Raw genomic sequence first — 13,525 nt, 5'->3', positions numbered from 1 at the left:
TCTTATCATTACCTTTAATTTTGCGAAAGCTGGGCTACCTATTTGTATCTTATGAAACACCAAGTCAAGAGCACATGAGATGCAATTTGAAGAGAAAGCAGCCAAAGCCTGTTTCAGAAATCTCTATTGTTAAGGGAATTTAGAAAAAAATAATAATAATAAAAAAAAAATTCATATTGGGAGAGGTAAGAAAGCATTCTGCTGAATTATTTTCTTCTTTAAAACAAAAGCAATTAGTCAAACATGCAGGATCAGTGTAATAATACAAAATTTACGCCCAAATTAATTATAAAACTTCCAAAAAACTGCCCCAAAAAACAAAACAAAAACACCTGAGACCAAATAATAGGTTCAAAAGTCCAAAGGCTGACCATTAGATCAACCAAAAATTAATTATATATTTACCATTTTAAACAACAGAGATGCAAGAGATGAGATCCAGCGGCAGGTCCTGAGATGGTCGGGCCGATAGAAAGCTTTGTTTGAAGAGGTAGCTGTACATGGAGCTGCCACTGACCACATGGAGCTCAGAGCCAAAAGTTTTAGACGTGCTATCCTTGAAAAACTTTTAAAACTTGATTTTGTGACATAATTGATGAGTATTTTTCTAATTTAGCAATTTCCTGTCCACCATTAACAGTCCTTATCAGTTTCCTGTGCATTACATTCAAGTTTCTATCGTAACTAAAACGTTTGAAAGAAGCGCATTTATTTTGAACTGTCATTAAAACTGACTGGAACTATGTTTCAACTGAAATAATGCAACCCTCCAGCCAATCAGAATCAATAATTGCAACTGACCATATATATACAGTTAGGTTCATAAATCTCTATCTCTCTGATGGATGGTTTTTCCATCCTACCGATGGCTCGCTTGACTGATATTGACAACTTCTTGTATCTTATCTTGAGAGTTGACAGTAACAGATTCCAAATGCAAATAGCACACTTGAAATAAACGTTGGACCTGTTGTCTGCTCATTGTAATTGGGGTAATGAGGGAATAACACACACCTGGCCATGGAACAGCTTAGAAGCCAAATGTCCGATTAATTTTGGACCCTTCACAAGTGGGAGTCACATATGCAAACTGTTTAAAGCTGCAGTCACACTGGGTTTTTCTTCCCATAGACTTCCATTCATACGCACACAAATGCATCAGACCAGAAACGCAGGGTCATGCATCAAGTTGCGATGGTTGCTGCCGTGCAAAGTTCAAGCTTGGTAAACTCTGACCTGCGAAATCGCATTACTTGACTGCGTGAGACCAATCGAGGATCCAAACATGACCTCTCTGGACAGAAATTTAAAACATGGAGCAATTGGTCACTTTTTTAATGTCTTATAATCTTGTTGAATCCCACCCCTTTTCACAGCGCCGTACGACAAATTTCGCACACACAAACACTAGTGTGACCGCAGCTTAATTCCTACAGCGTTCACTGGATGTAAATATCCTCAAATTAAAGCTGACAGTCTGCCATTAAAGCACATCTTGCTTCACTTCAGATCCATTATGTTGGTGTATAGTGTCATAGAATGTGTATGTGTGTGTGTGTGTGTTTGTGTGTGTGTGTCTGTGTGTGTGTGTGTGTGTGTGTGTGTGTGTGTTTGTGTGTGTGTATGTATGTATATATATATATATATACATACATACATACATACATAGCAGGGGGGCTAACAATTGAGGGGGACTAACAATTCTGACTTCAAGTTTAAATATGTGTATGTGTGTTTTTTTTATTTTATTTCCCCCCTCTCAAAAATGAACATGAATGTAACCGCTTTACATTGCTGACCTGTCTTATTTCAGTGCCATTTAAGTCAATTCCTATAGCAGACTGACCAAAATGAATTCACTTTTGAAATGTAGTCGGAAGCCTCTATAAGAAAGTGAGTAATTGCGCAGGAAACACCAGCCACTTTACTGTGTTTAACACCGTAGTGGTTTTACTGCTCTGCATTGGAGCCGAGCTCCTCTGATAGATTGGCTTCTATTGTGACTTGTCGGAAAATCGGGATGCGAGCGCCAGCCAACATCAATTACTTTCCTGCCACGAGCATGAGCCGCCCAACAACGGCTGACATTCTTGTTGATCCCCCTGACTTGCGGCACAAAAGGGAACAGCACAGAGGACAAAGCTTTGTTTCATGGGCCACAATGCCTGGCGATGTCTCTCAGGAACGTTTGCAAATGTGGCATAAGTCCCCCTCCTTCTCCTCTCCTCGCTCTTTTCTCCTTCTCTCTCCATCCCTCTTCTTACTTCCATCTCTCTGGAGGTAGAGAAGGGGCTGTCACAAAGCTTTGTACGGTTATAGATCGTCATGTCAGAAAGCAGGCTTAGCTGTCACGCTCTCCTTCAGGATGCCGGGGACTTTTAATAGAGTTCTGGCAAGGTTATTACATGCTGTGTCTCTTTAATTAGCTAGTAGTCTCATTATAGCTGTTAAGATGCATTGCTGGGATTTTCAAATGTTGATAGGGTTAACCTCTGTGGCACATTCAAATGACATTATTTTTACATATGATGTTAAAGAACACCACCTACTTCTTCTTTTATTATTCTTTTTTAACAAGTTGACTAGACTTTGTTTGATAAAAATGAACGGAGAAAAAGAGATGTAAGCATTTACTACAAATGTTTTGTTTTACTTTCGTCACAATATTAAACAAGAAGGGTCTGGCTGCAGAGTTGCACTTGCACCTTTAGGCTTGCACACTCGGGCTTGCACCCTCAGGCACCTACGCTTACTATGCAAGTTAAGTCATTTACAATCGACACCTGCACTCTCCTGTCACGTCACTTGCAATTAACGCAAATAAACCGAAAGTAAGTTTCCAGTTCGTTTGCGTTGCCAGTGACGCTGTTGTCAAATACATCTAGGTACTTAATTGTATACCATGACAGTTCCCCCCAATCCCTGAAAATCGTTTTTATCATATGATTACATGCTTTAATGTAAATTTGCCAAAGCTGGGATTTTCATTTATTACTACTATTAACATTTATACCAGCAAAGCTTATTATTGATTTATATGAACTATCCATTCTAAATATACACACAAAGTCTTCTTCCACAGTTATGAATAAAGAGTTGTAGTATTACAACTAACAGATACACATTATGAACTTACAGCAATGATTCTTGAATGACTTGGGGAAAATATTCTTTATTCAGCAGGTCCCAGAACGATTGCAAACAAGAATGTAGATGTTGATGCAAATGATGTGGCAGGAGAGTGCAGGTCTTGTTTGCATAAAAGTCCTTAACCAAAAAAAACCCTCAGTTTAAGGTTAAGGGTACCGTAAGTAAAAGTTGGTTTGCAAGGAGAAAAAAGATAAAAAAAAAGATCAACTTAAGGTTGACATTAAGTATTTCTTCTTAGTCCTTAGTAACCATTTCCTTCTAAAAAAATTTAAGATACCTAATCAGCTCCCTTGAACAAATGACAATTAAAATGCAAGCATTCTCACCCAAAAACTGTTTTAATTAAAAGACTCATAGTTCTGTTGATAAACAATTTAATAAAACCATTTAATAAATAAACTAATACATGTTAATAAGTTCCAACTTGATTAGTTGATAAGTTGGATGCAGATATGGAGTGCATCCATATGAAATCGCAGTTTCCGTGCAGCTTCAAAAGTGTCTACATGATCCCAGCCCAGTTTTATAGGTCCTCCAAACATAATGTTGAGATCGTCTCGATAAGGGAACGTCTTGACTCGATTAAGGGAAAGAAAGTGGCACAGATGATGTGTAACATTACTGCAGAGCTGTTTTAATGCAAGTTATGGTTCGTTACATTCTGTTTACGTAACTATAGCAACTGTATTGCCCGTCGCCGTATGTTGCCAGAAACTAAAGTGAATCGCTTCGAAAAAAAGGAACTTAGGTAAGGGTGACAGATAAGAAGATTGTCGCATCCGTCTTAATGAAATCCCTTACCTCAGGGATTTTCCCCCCTCAGGGACACCCTTAAGTTAAATTACTGAAGAAGTTTCATGCAAGTGGTGGCGATTTTAAATGATGTCACTTACAGAGGAAGCGCCATTGCCTGAGCGTGCAAGTCTGAGAGTGCAAGCCTGAAGATGCAAGTACAAATCTGCAGCCAGACTCTATTGATCGCTATTGTAATTGTAAAAAAACATTACACTCTATTATTTGAGAGCCTTCTTTAACAGCACTGACTTGCCATTGTGTTCACATGCTCATAAAAAAATTTATGTGATTTGCAACGAAGGTCATCAGTTCACCAAATTCACGTCTGTTTGCTAGGGCAATTTGAGAAGAATATCAAATTGCATTTTTTTAGACAGATATTGCGATTTAATTTGCAATTTAATTATGTAAAGCTTCAGCTCAATAATCTGTAAGCTGTAGCAACAATTCTGTGACCTGTTTTTGTTATGTTGGTGTAGGGAAAAGAACGAGGACTCAAGTACAGGGAAAATTACGGGTTTTGTTTATAATAAAAAGCAAAACAATCTACCCAGAAAGAGGAAAGCATTAACTAAACAAACAAACTTGACTGGGCAGGCTGGCTGGGATCAGGGTTGGAAGGACAAGACAACATACAACAGCAAACTGGCACAGGGCAGTAGACATGAGGATAATATATGCAGAAATAGTTAACAAACAAACAAGTGAACTAATAATAGGTAAACAAGGAGGGTGGGACTAGACAATAGACAGGAGAGCCCATGACACAAACAAACAACACAAGCCATGTGCTCACATAAAACGAGATTAGAGCACGCAGCCAATGAGAGAACTCATTACACTTCCATGAGACAAAGCACACAGCGCATGTAAACACAACACCAACAGAAGACTTAACACAAGACATGGGTGCATGTTTCATTCAAGCGCCAACGGAAACTGAAGCCAACTAGACGAGACGCTGGAAATGAAAACACCATGCTGCAGACAGAATAAACGCAAACACCAGGACTAGAGCATGCGTTGCAAACACGCAAAGATCTTGCGCACCTGTATCAAGCAGAAACGTGCAAGGCCCAAGACGGCACACATCAAAAAGACAGACAATGACAAAATGAGTACTCGACTCGAGAAATCTCGAGCCTAGCACAACACACAACACATGACAGGACTAATGTCTGGACTCTGCCACCAAAACAAGAATTAACAAGACCGGAGTGGCAGAATCCTGACAGTTTTTGTTTGGTGTTTGTGATTTTGAAACCAAAATATTCCCATATATCTGATGTCCTGTTTTACTTTGATATTAATCTTTGATATCTAGTTATGCTTCCGAAGCAGCAGACGCAATTATCCCAATTGTCATCAGTGCTTTCCTGTTATTTTTATTTATTATTATTATTTTTTTAATTGTGGGCTTTCTGCACAGTTCATTTGTGCAATTCTGATTGGGCAGAATGAAAGTGTGCTCACTCAGTTGGCTAGTAAGACTATGACACAAAGACGGCAGTCATGCAATTGCTCTGGCTGGAGAAAATTAAATAATACATACATATATATATATATATATATATATATATATATATATATATATATATATATATATATATATATATATATATATATATATATATATATACATGTGTTAGCAGAAAATTGACATTTTTTAAATTTTCAGTACAGGTCTTTTATATTTATTTTATTGCAATGCATTTTATGACTTCATTTGGGATTTAACTAATAACCACACATTCATTATTATGTTTTTTTTCCTTCAGCACACATTTTATTATTATTATTATTATTATTAATAATATTATTATTATGGTTGCTGCTAATGTTGAAAATGGTTGTTAATCAATCAACCAATCAATAAAGTTAATGACCACAGACTTTTAAACACCCATGCTTCTTTGAATATTTCTCAGAGAAATTAGTTTTGCATGTACAATCAAGCTGTCTGGGGATCCAGCATAATGTCATTGTTGTTGTCTTTGTTATACAGAAATATAGAACAATCTATATTTTGTTGCATCTGTATTTCATCTTTTCAGTTAAGAATGCATTGATCATGCTTCTATAATGCATTTCTGCACTCCACCCTTACCCTCCTGTATATCTCGCTGCTGATATTTTGAAAGATTAAACTGACTGGCCTGCAATTTCATCAAGCAACTTCTGACAGCATGCAGCCCGATGCAGGCACTCTAATGTTTTAAACATCAGTATGGTATTGATAGGCCATGAGATATGAGCCCTATGGGGGTTCTTATGAGGTTGACTTGCTTCCAAATGCAGGATTTGTGAAGACTAAGAGATTAGAAGCTACTCCTGAACAATCAGTTCAGTGCCTGAATGTTGTTTTAAAAGCTTTTAGTGGAATCAGCATTTTGATTGGTCATTCATGGCTTCACAACGTTTTTTTTTTTTTTTTCCCCAAGGAGATGGATGAAATCAGAGTTTTTCCCCTTCCTCTTGTATTTGATTTAGATACTTGCAAATCCATCATAAACAATTTATGGAAATATCATCATGATTTCAAATCGAAGTAATTAAAGTCATTTTATACAGTTCATGTATGTTTATATATATATATATATATATATATATATATATATATATATATTTTTTTTTTTTTTTTTTTTTTTTTTTTTTTTTTTTTCATAATACACAGCTTTGCCATATTGGTTTAAGGTTGTAGTTTGACAAGATCTTTTTATATAAGATCTTGCATGATCCAATGGTTCGATGCCAAGGCAATTCGAGTGCTGGTTCAGGGTGCTTTTTACACCCTGACTTTTGTTTCGGAACCCAGTTGCCTCGTTTGCGCAGTTAGCGCGGTTCGTTTGGCATATGTGAAGCCATTGCTGATGGCTCTAGATGGTGGAATAGCAAAGCAGTTCTTTGGCATGCCAGACAAAGCAGCTAGCACCTGGTTTGTGTTGGAGGAAAAGGGGCATAGAGCCATTGCGCTTTGGGCATCTCGCATTTGAGTCCTTGCTTGTAGACCTTTCCTAATCGCATGCACCCTTTCTCTCTTCAACTTTGCACTCTCTCATCATACTGTCATCATTAAAAAACAATGCCCAAAATAATGCTAATAAAAAAAACATGACCATATCACACTACCATCTTGAAGAAAGTTTATTTTTGTCTTTCAGTTGAACACTACTTTGATTATAGTTGATGTGGATTATAGGTATTATTTATGCTATTCATATTTTATTTGCAGTTTACATACAGTGTGTATAACTGTACAGTATATGTTAAAAGTTAAAAATTCAAAAAGTTTAATCTTATTAAATATGCACCTATATTTTGTCTTATTTTTTAGTTATAGAAGACAATTATTCAAGATAGATGTCATCCAAAAATAAAAATATCGACCTGATATACCAGCTGATAAATTATGTATTATTTCTGGTTGTTGTTCCACTTCTTGATTGGTGCCTTACAGATGATGTGACATGCAGCAGACATGAGCTTTTAAAGAGTTTTTTTTATTATTATTATTATTTTTTTTTATAGAAGCCAAAATGACATCAACGTGAAAAATAACAAAACGAGATCTTCTAAAAATGCATTTTAAAGGATTTTGTTATAGTTTTTTTTGTTTGTTTGTTTGTTTTATGGAGCTTATAAAGTTGTTCTTTTTTAAATTAGAAAAAATATCAATGCTCGATTTACAGTATGTTTATCCATATGCAAACCACATGATTATATTACTTACAATATATATATATATATATATATATATATATATATATATATATATATATATATATATATATATATTGTGGGCAAGGCAGTGGCACAGTTGGTAGTTCTCCCTGCCTGTTCCCTGCATGTTCTTCCTGCCTTCGCGTGGGTTTCCTCCGGGGGCTCCGGTTTCCCCCACAGTCCAAAGACATGTGGTACAAGTGAATTGGGTAAGCTAAATTGTCCGTAGTGTGTGTGTGAATGTGTGTGTGGATGTTTCCTAGAGATTGGTTACGGCTGGAAGGGCATCCGCTGCGTAAAAAAAACTTGCTGGATAAGTTGGCGGTTCATTCCGCTGTGGCGACCCCGGATTAATAAAGGGACTAAGCCGACAAGAAAATGAATGAATGATATATATATCATATACTTATACCATCATTCGTTTATATTGTAAGTAAACTGATATCCAATATCAAAGAGCATTGCTACCATAACCTTGACCTTTTCATATTCTTATCTATTAATTTGTGCTCGGATTTAACTCTAACTGATTGTATCGCATTGACTTTGTATTGCATCTCTCTCTCTCTCTCTCACTGTATCTCTTTCTCTCTTTCTGTATTTATGTTGACACAGAGCCAGGAGAGGTAATATAGTGTCCATGTTATCATTTATCCCTCAAGCTGCCCCGTGGTGACCCCAGCGAGTGATGCTTATACTTACATTTCTCTCTTTCTCCCTGTGACCATCTCTCGTTTCATCTTTCTCTTTGCTGTGTTCAATCTGTCATCTTTTTTTCCCCCTGTATGTCACTGCGAGTGTTACCTGAACTACCGTGTACAAAGATGCAAGCGCTTACACTGCGGGCCATTTTAAATTGCTGATGTCTGTTTAAAGCCCATCTGTTTATCCAACCAATTGTGTGAGCTGGAAACACTTGTATACATCAGAAACACTTAAAATCATCTGCTAATTTATTTATGTCTGTGTTACAGGACCCTGCCATCCAAACCCTTGCCACAATGGAGGCATCTGTGAAATCAGCGAAACGTTCAGAGGCGACACATTCATTGGATATGTCTGCAAGTGTCCATCAGGATTCAATGGGATCCACTGCCAGCACAGTAAGTTCATTAAGTGCCTTGTACAGCGCTGCTTCTGAAAAGGATGGGCTGTTGGATGACTTGACTACAGATATGGCCACTTAGAATGCACGTTTTGTCATGTGCAGTGCTTCAGCAGTAAAGGCCGCCTTTTTTATTATGTAAAAAAAAAAAAATAAATTGTGCTTTACACAATATCCATCAGGTGGCGCAAGAAACAACCGTTTTTTCATTGTTGGTCCAGTTTGAGCGAACACCCCCCAAATCAAACAACCTGCCCCGGGGTGCATTTCTGAAAACAACTGTTAGCCAACTAAGGTCCCAAGTTCCTTATTTGTAATAAATAAATAAGGGAAAAAAAAGCATAGCTACTGGTCAGTTTAAGATATAGGTTGTTTTCAATCACATGGTTCTGGTGATGCGTGAAATTCAGAAGGAAGGCAGGAATTAAAATACTGAATGGGAGACATAGAGGAAAGTCCATTTTTTAAAAAATCTTTCGCGATTTATACCATATTTCAAAGGAGATATAAATAAAAAATTACCACTTATGTTGGGCATGATCCTTATATCATGAAGAGGGCTGAGATTTCAATTAAAGTATATTTGCTTGTCATTGAGGCAGTATTTACTATATAAGCTATTATGTATACTTAAATACTAGTGTTTGCATACTGTAAAGTATTACTTGAATTAAGTGAAGTTTCACAAACTAATTTCGAGAGGAGCACGTGATATGATTGAGCACGACTGGCTTCTCATCTGTAATCAGTAATGATCCAATCAGAGTGATCCAAGCTTACTATAAATGGATCCTTTTCTCCCTACTGCTCTGTCTTCGTTTTGGTAGAATCCCCCCTTCCACCACATCTCCTCCTTTTGGTCCCTTTTCTGAGGGGGAGCTCTCGAGACCCACCTGATCTTGGATCCACTTGTATGCATAGACAGCATGCCAAACCTGCTATAAGCGCTAAGCATATCTAAGTGGGAACTCTTTAAACTGTCGTAGTAATGATATTGTTGCTGTGGTACAAAACAACTGTAATGATAAAATTATTCAATAGGATTCAATTTTCTTCGCTATGATTATACACCATCACAATGCACCACAGTTTACACTAACGCTATTTATTACAGTTTATCAGTTTACTATACTACAGTATTCAAGAGCTTTCATTATCAATGAGTTGTACACATCATACACTTTACCATGATCCTACACTGGTTCATGGTTTGATTTGGTTATGATTATATATATATATATATATATATATATATATATATATATATATATATATATATATATATATATATATATATATATATTATTATTTTTTATTTATTTATTATTTTTTTTGCTGCTCGTTCAAACTACTTCTGTAAAATTAGGTGAAACAATACAATTCATGATGGGTTTTTTTGGGACAGCTTAATTGGTTTACGTTCAATCTACTTAAATTTATATAAAAACAAGCAAACAAACAATTAAGTCAAATTAACCAATTTGTGTTGGGACAACATGAAGAAATTGTGCTGAACCCAACATTTTTTTTAAATGTATTTATTTATTTATTTATTTTTGTCATCGATTCTGTTCAACTCAATATCTCAGTGTATTAATGATGCTTTCCATCATCAATTTTACTTCATAGCACAAGAATACAGTTTTCAATTCCTACTTAGTAATCATATAATGCCCCCTAGGTTCTACTTCAGTGACAGTGAAAGACTGTCCCAGCAAACTCACAAGCAGTGTATTGTGCACTTTTGTCTGCACATTCACACTTATACATTCCAGCCAATTTAGTTTATTAATTTCACCTATAGCGCATGTCTTTGGACTGTGGGGAAAACCGGAGCACCCGGAGTAAACCCACATGAACACGGGGAGAACTGGCAAACTCCACACAGAAATGCCAACTGGTCCAACCAGGACTCAAACCAGCAACTTTCTTGCTGTAAGGTGACACTGCTAACAATGAGCCACCGTGCTGTCCCTCATTTACAAACTATCAATTTTTATCAATGGACTATAAATATTGTTCTTGAAGGCTTGACAGGAATATAGCCTCATCAGAATCTTGTTCAGCTCTGCCTCTTTATAATCGCCTCCCCCACTCTCATAATGTTGTATTCCATAATGATTTTCATTTTACTTTCCTTAACATAAAAAAGAGCAATAAATAACTAACAAAAGTGCTAAATAAAGTAACTGATATTGTGGTAGAGGGGCAAGTTGGTCATGCTTATTCAGTGCAAAGGATTATCAATCATGATGGATCATTGTTCATCATCAAGTAAAATAATGCAGATTTCAGAAACTTCACAGAATAGCTCAATAGTAGTAATAACACAACAGTCTCAATCTAAAGTTTACATTGGAGACGAAGAACTGCTGTCACTCAGGAGGAACATTGAGCTCTGTGCGATTGCAGGAGTCGAACCCAAACAGTTACAACCATAGTCACTTTTTCTTTTACAGCATGTGAAAAATGAATGTCGCCTGAAAGACATCAGCGGAATCTTAACTTGTGTGATGTTAATCTCAACAAAAGATGTTTAATATATGTCTGGTGAGCAGATAGTCTCACTATTCTCAATAAATTGCTTAAGCCCTGCTCACATTCTGCAATTTAAGCCACGATTTGATTTTCTGAGACAAATTTAAGAAATCCTAACAGTAGGCAAATTTTTTTGATTGTGGGTTTTACATGTTTACCGGCAACCACTTAATGGATGTTGCAATCAAATTTTCCCTTCGATGAAGTTCTGCCACTTTCAGATGGTTTGAGACTGAGGGAGCTCAAATTGATTGTTGTGCAGTCTGACATTATGACAACTGAGGTCTTACAGTGGGACATGGGAGTCATGTTTGTGCAGTCTGACATGCTATAATCATTTAGGATTAATAGAAATTGTGGCATGTTTTTAATAGAAATTGTGAGCCGAGCTTTAGAATTCTATATTTTGATTACTTGTCAAGACCTTATATTTTGTACATTTAAAAAAGGGTAAACATAGACTAAATGTGTTCAAAATAAACTAAATATTTAAAAAAAAAATCTCTCTTTTCTATGAGCATTCATAAATTGTATCTATTTTTAAGTATCATATTAGGTGGTTGGCATTAAAATATTTGCTGTTTAATAATACCAATAATAATAGTGGCAAATGAGAAGGGTAAAACCATAGAAAAAAAAAAGCGGAAAAAGGTGGTTGTTTCAAATTAGCTTCTTTTTATTTGCCTTACCTGAATTTATTTAGTTAATTACATTATTGAGATATTTTAACACCCCCTTTAAAGTGTTTTTCAGTAAAGTATCCCTATAAGCATTATGCTGCATATACAACGCAAGTCATTACAGTTGGAATGATGCTAGTTTAATAAATGTGTAGAATGTGAATGTCCACATTTTGTGGAATGTGACAATTTATTGCTTAAACCATGTGGCTATAGGATTTGTCATGACACTGCTTTTTATTTCCATAAAGTCATCGTGTAAACTAGGTGTTCTCAAACTTTTAAGCCCTGCGACCCGCAAAACAATAATGCCAGTGACTTGTGACCCCCTTATTTCTCTGAGTTGATTATAAATATGCAAACGTTGCACACACAACAACAAGCCTATATATACACACGAGCGAATTGACAACACAAAAAAGTGCAACAATCTACCAACCATAGGGTATAATTTTTATAGTGGATAATAATTTGTTTAATTTAATATTAATCTCATCTAATGAGACTGGTGGGCACAATGTTTTCAGTCTATTTTTAGTATAATTTTGGAGACCACCACTCAGAGATCATCCTCTATTTAAAAAAAAAAGTATTTATTAATTATTATTATTATTATTATTATTATTATTATTATTATTATTATTATTATTATTATTATTATTATTATTATTTATGTATTTGATTGCCATAAAGCTGTCAGAAAGTTTTAGTCAATTGATGTGTTGTTAATTTAACACAAACACACATCCATATGAAAAACAAAAAAGAAGCTTTTTATGGATGTTTTTTTTTTTTTTTTTTTTGTATCTAAAAGTTGACAGTTCTTTTTTATTATTTATTTATCTTCTGTGGGTTATGGATACAATATGGTAATTCTAATAGTTTAATAATTTTTTTTTTACTTTTGAAAATCACCAAGTGCCCCTCTGTCTCGCCACCCCCACTTTGGGAACCACTGATGTAAGCTATTATGCAAACGGTATGTGAAAATGGTGGTATATCCAAATGCAGTGAACACTTTAATCTCCCATCTTCTTCTCTGGCAGAAAATGAGTTGTAGATGGTGATAAAACAGATGATGTTATCATGTGAGAATGACAACTTGGGGAATGTAGTATGCAATGCTAATTTAATTCGCAAATGTTTTAACAGTTGTCAAACGCATCATCAAATGTAGCTTCACAGATAAAATGTGATTTTGAACGTAGTTATATTATTCTCTTTTAATCAGTATTGCATTGTATTAATCACTTTCACAAAGCAGGTTATTTATACGCACTCAAAGGAAATGCACACACATTGGTTTTGCTGTGATTACAGCAAACATAGACAGATGTTATTGCATTTATTTTCACTTGCTTTTCTTTTTCTATTTTCCTCCTCTGCTGAACATATGGTCAGAGGCAGTCTGATCTTTTGCCACTCCAGCAGAAAAGGCTGAAAATCAACATTTACTGTTGCATATTAAGTGTGTTTGCGTGTGTGGATATAAGCAGAAGCATAAACCAGAGCTGAAAAGGAACTTTAGTGTAACCTC

At 35.7% G+C, this 13,525-nt stretch overlaps 1 protein-coding gene across 3 annotated transcripts in view; it reads left to right on the top strand.

Moving 5' to 3' along the window:
• Positions 1-13,525, top strand: part of edil3a (EGF like and discoidin domains 3a) — a 317,498-nt gene that overhangs the window by 101,237 nt on the left and 202,736 nt on the right. For all 3 annotated transcript variants that reach the window (XM_087254105.1, XM_087254104.1, XM_087254103.1), the window contains one exon: positions 8,640-8,768. In XM_087254105.1, the coding sequence (XP_087110231.1) occupies positions 8,640-8,768 (129 nt within the window). The remainder of the gene's footprint in view (positions 1-8,639; positions 8,769-13,525) is intronic.

The sequence above is a fragment of the Danio rerio genome, chromosome 5, assembly GCF_052040795.2.
Source record: "Danio rerio strain M-AB ecotype USA chromosome 5, GRCz13ab, whole genome shotgun sequence".
Lineage (NCBI taxonomy): Eukaryota > Metazoa > Chordata > Actinopteri > Cypriniformes > Danionidae > Danio > Danio rerio.
Note: the sequence above shows the minus strand (reverse complement) of the source record. Positions and strands in the feature narration are given on the sequence as shown.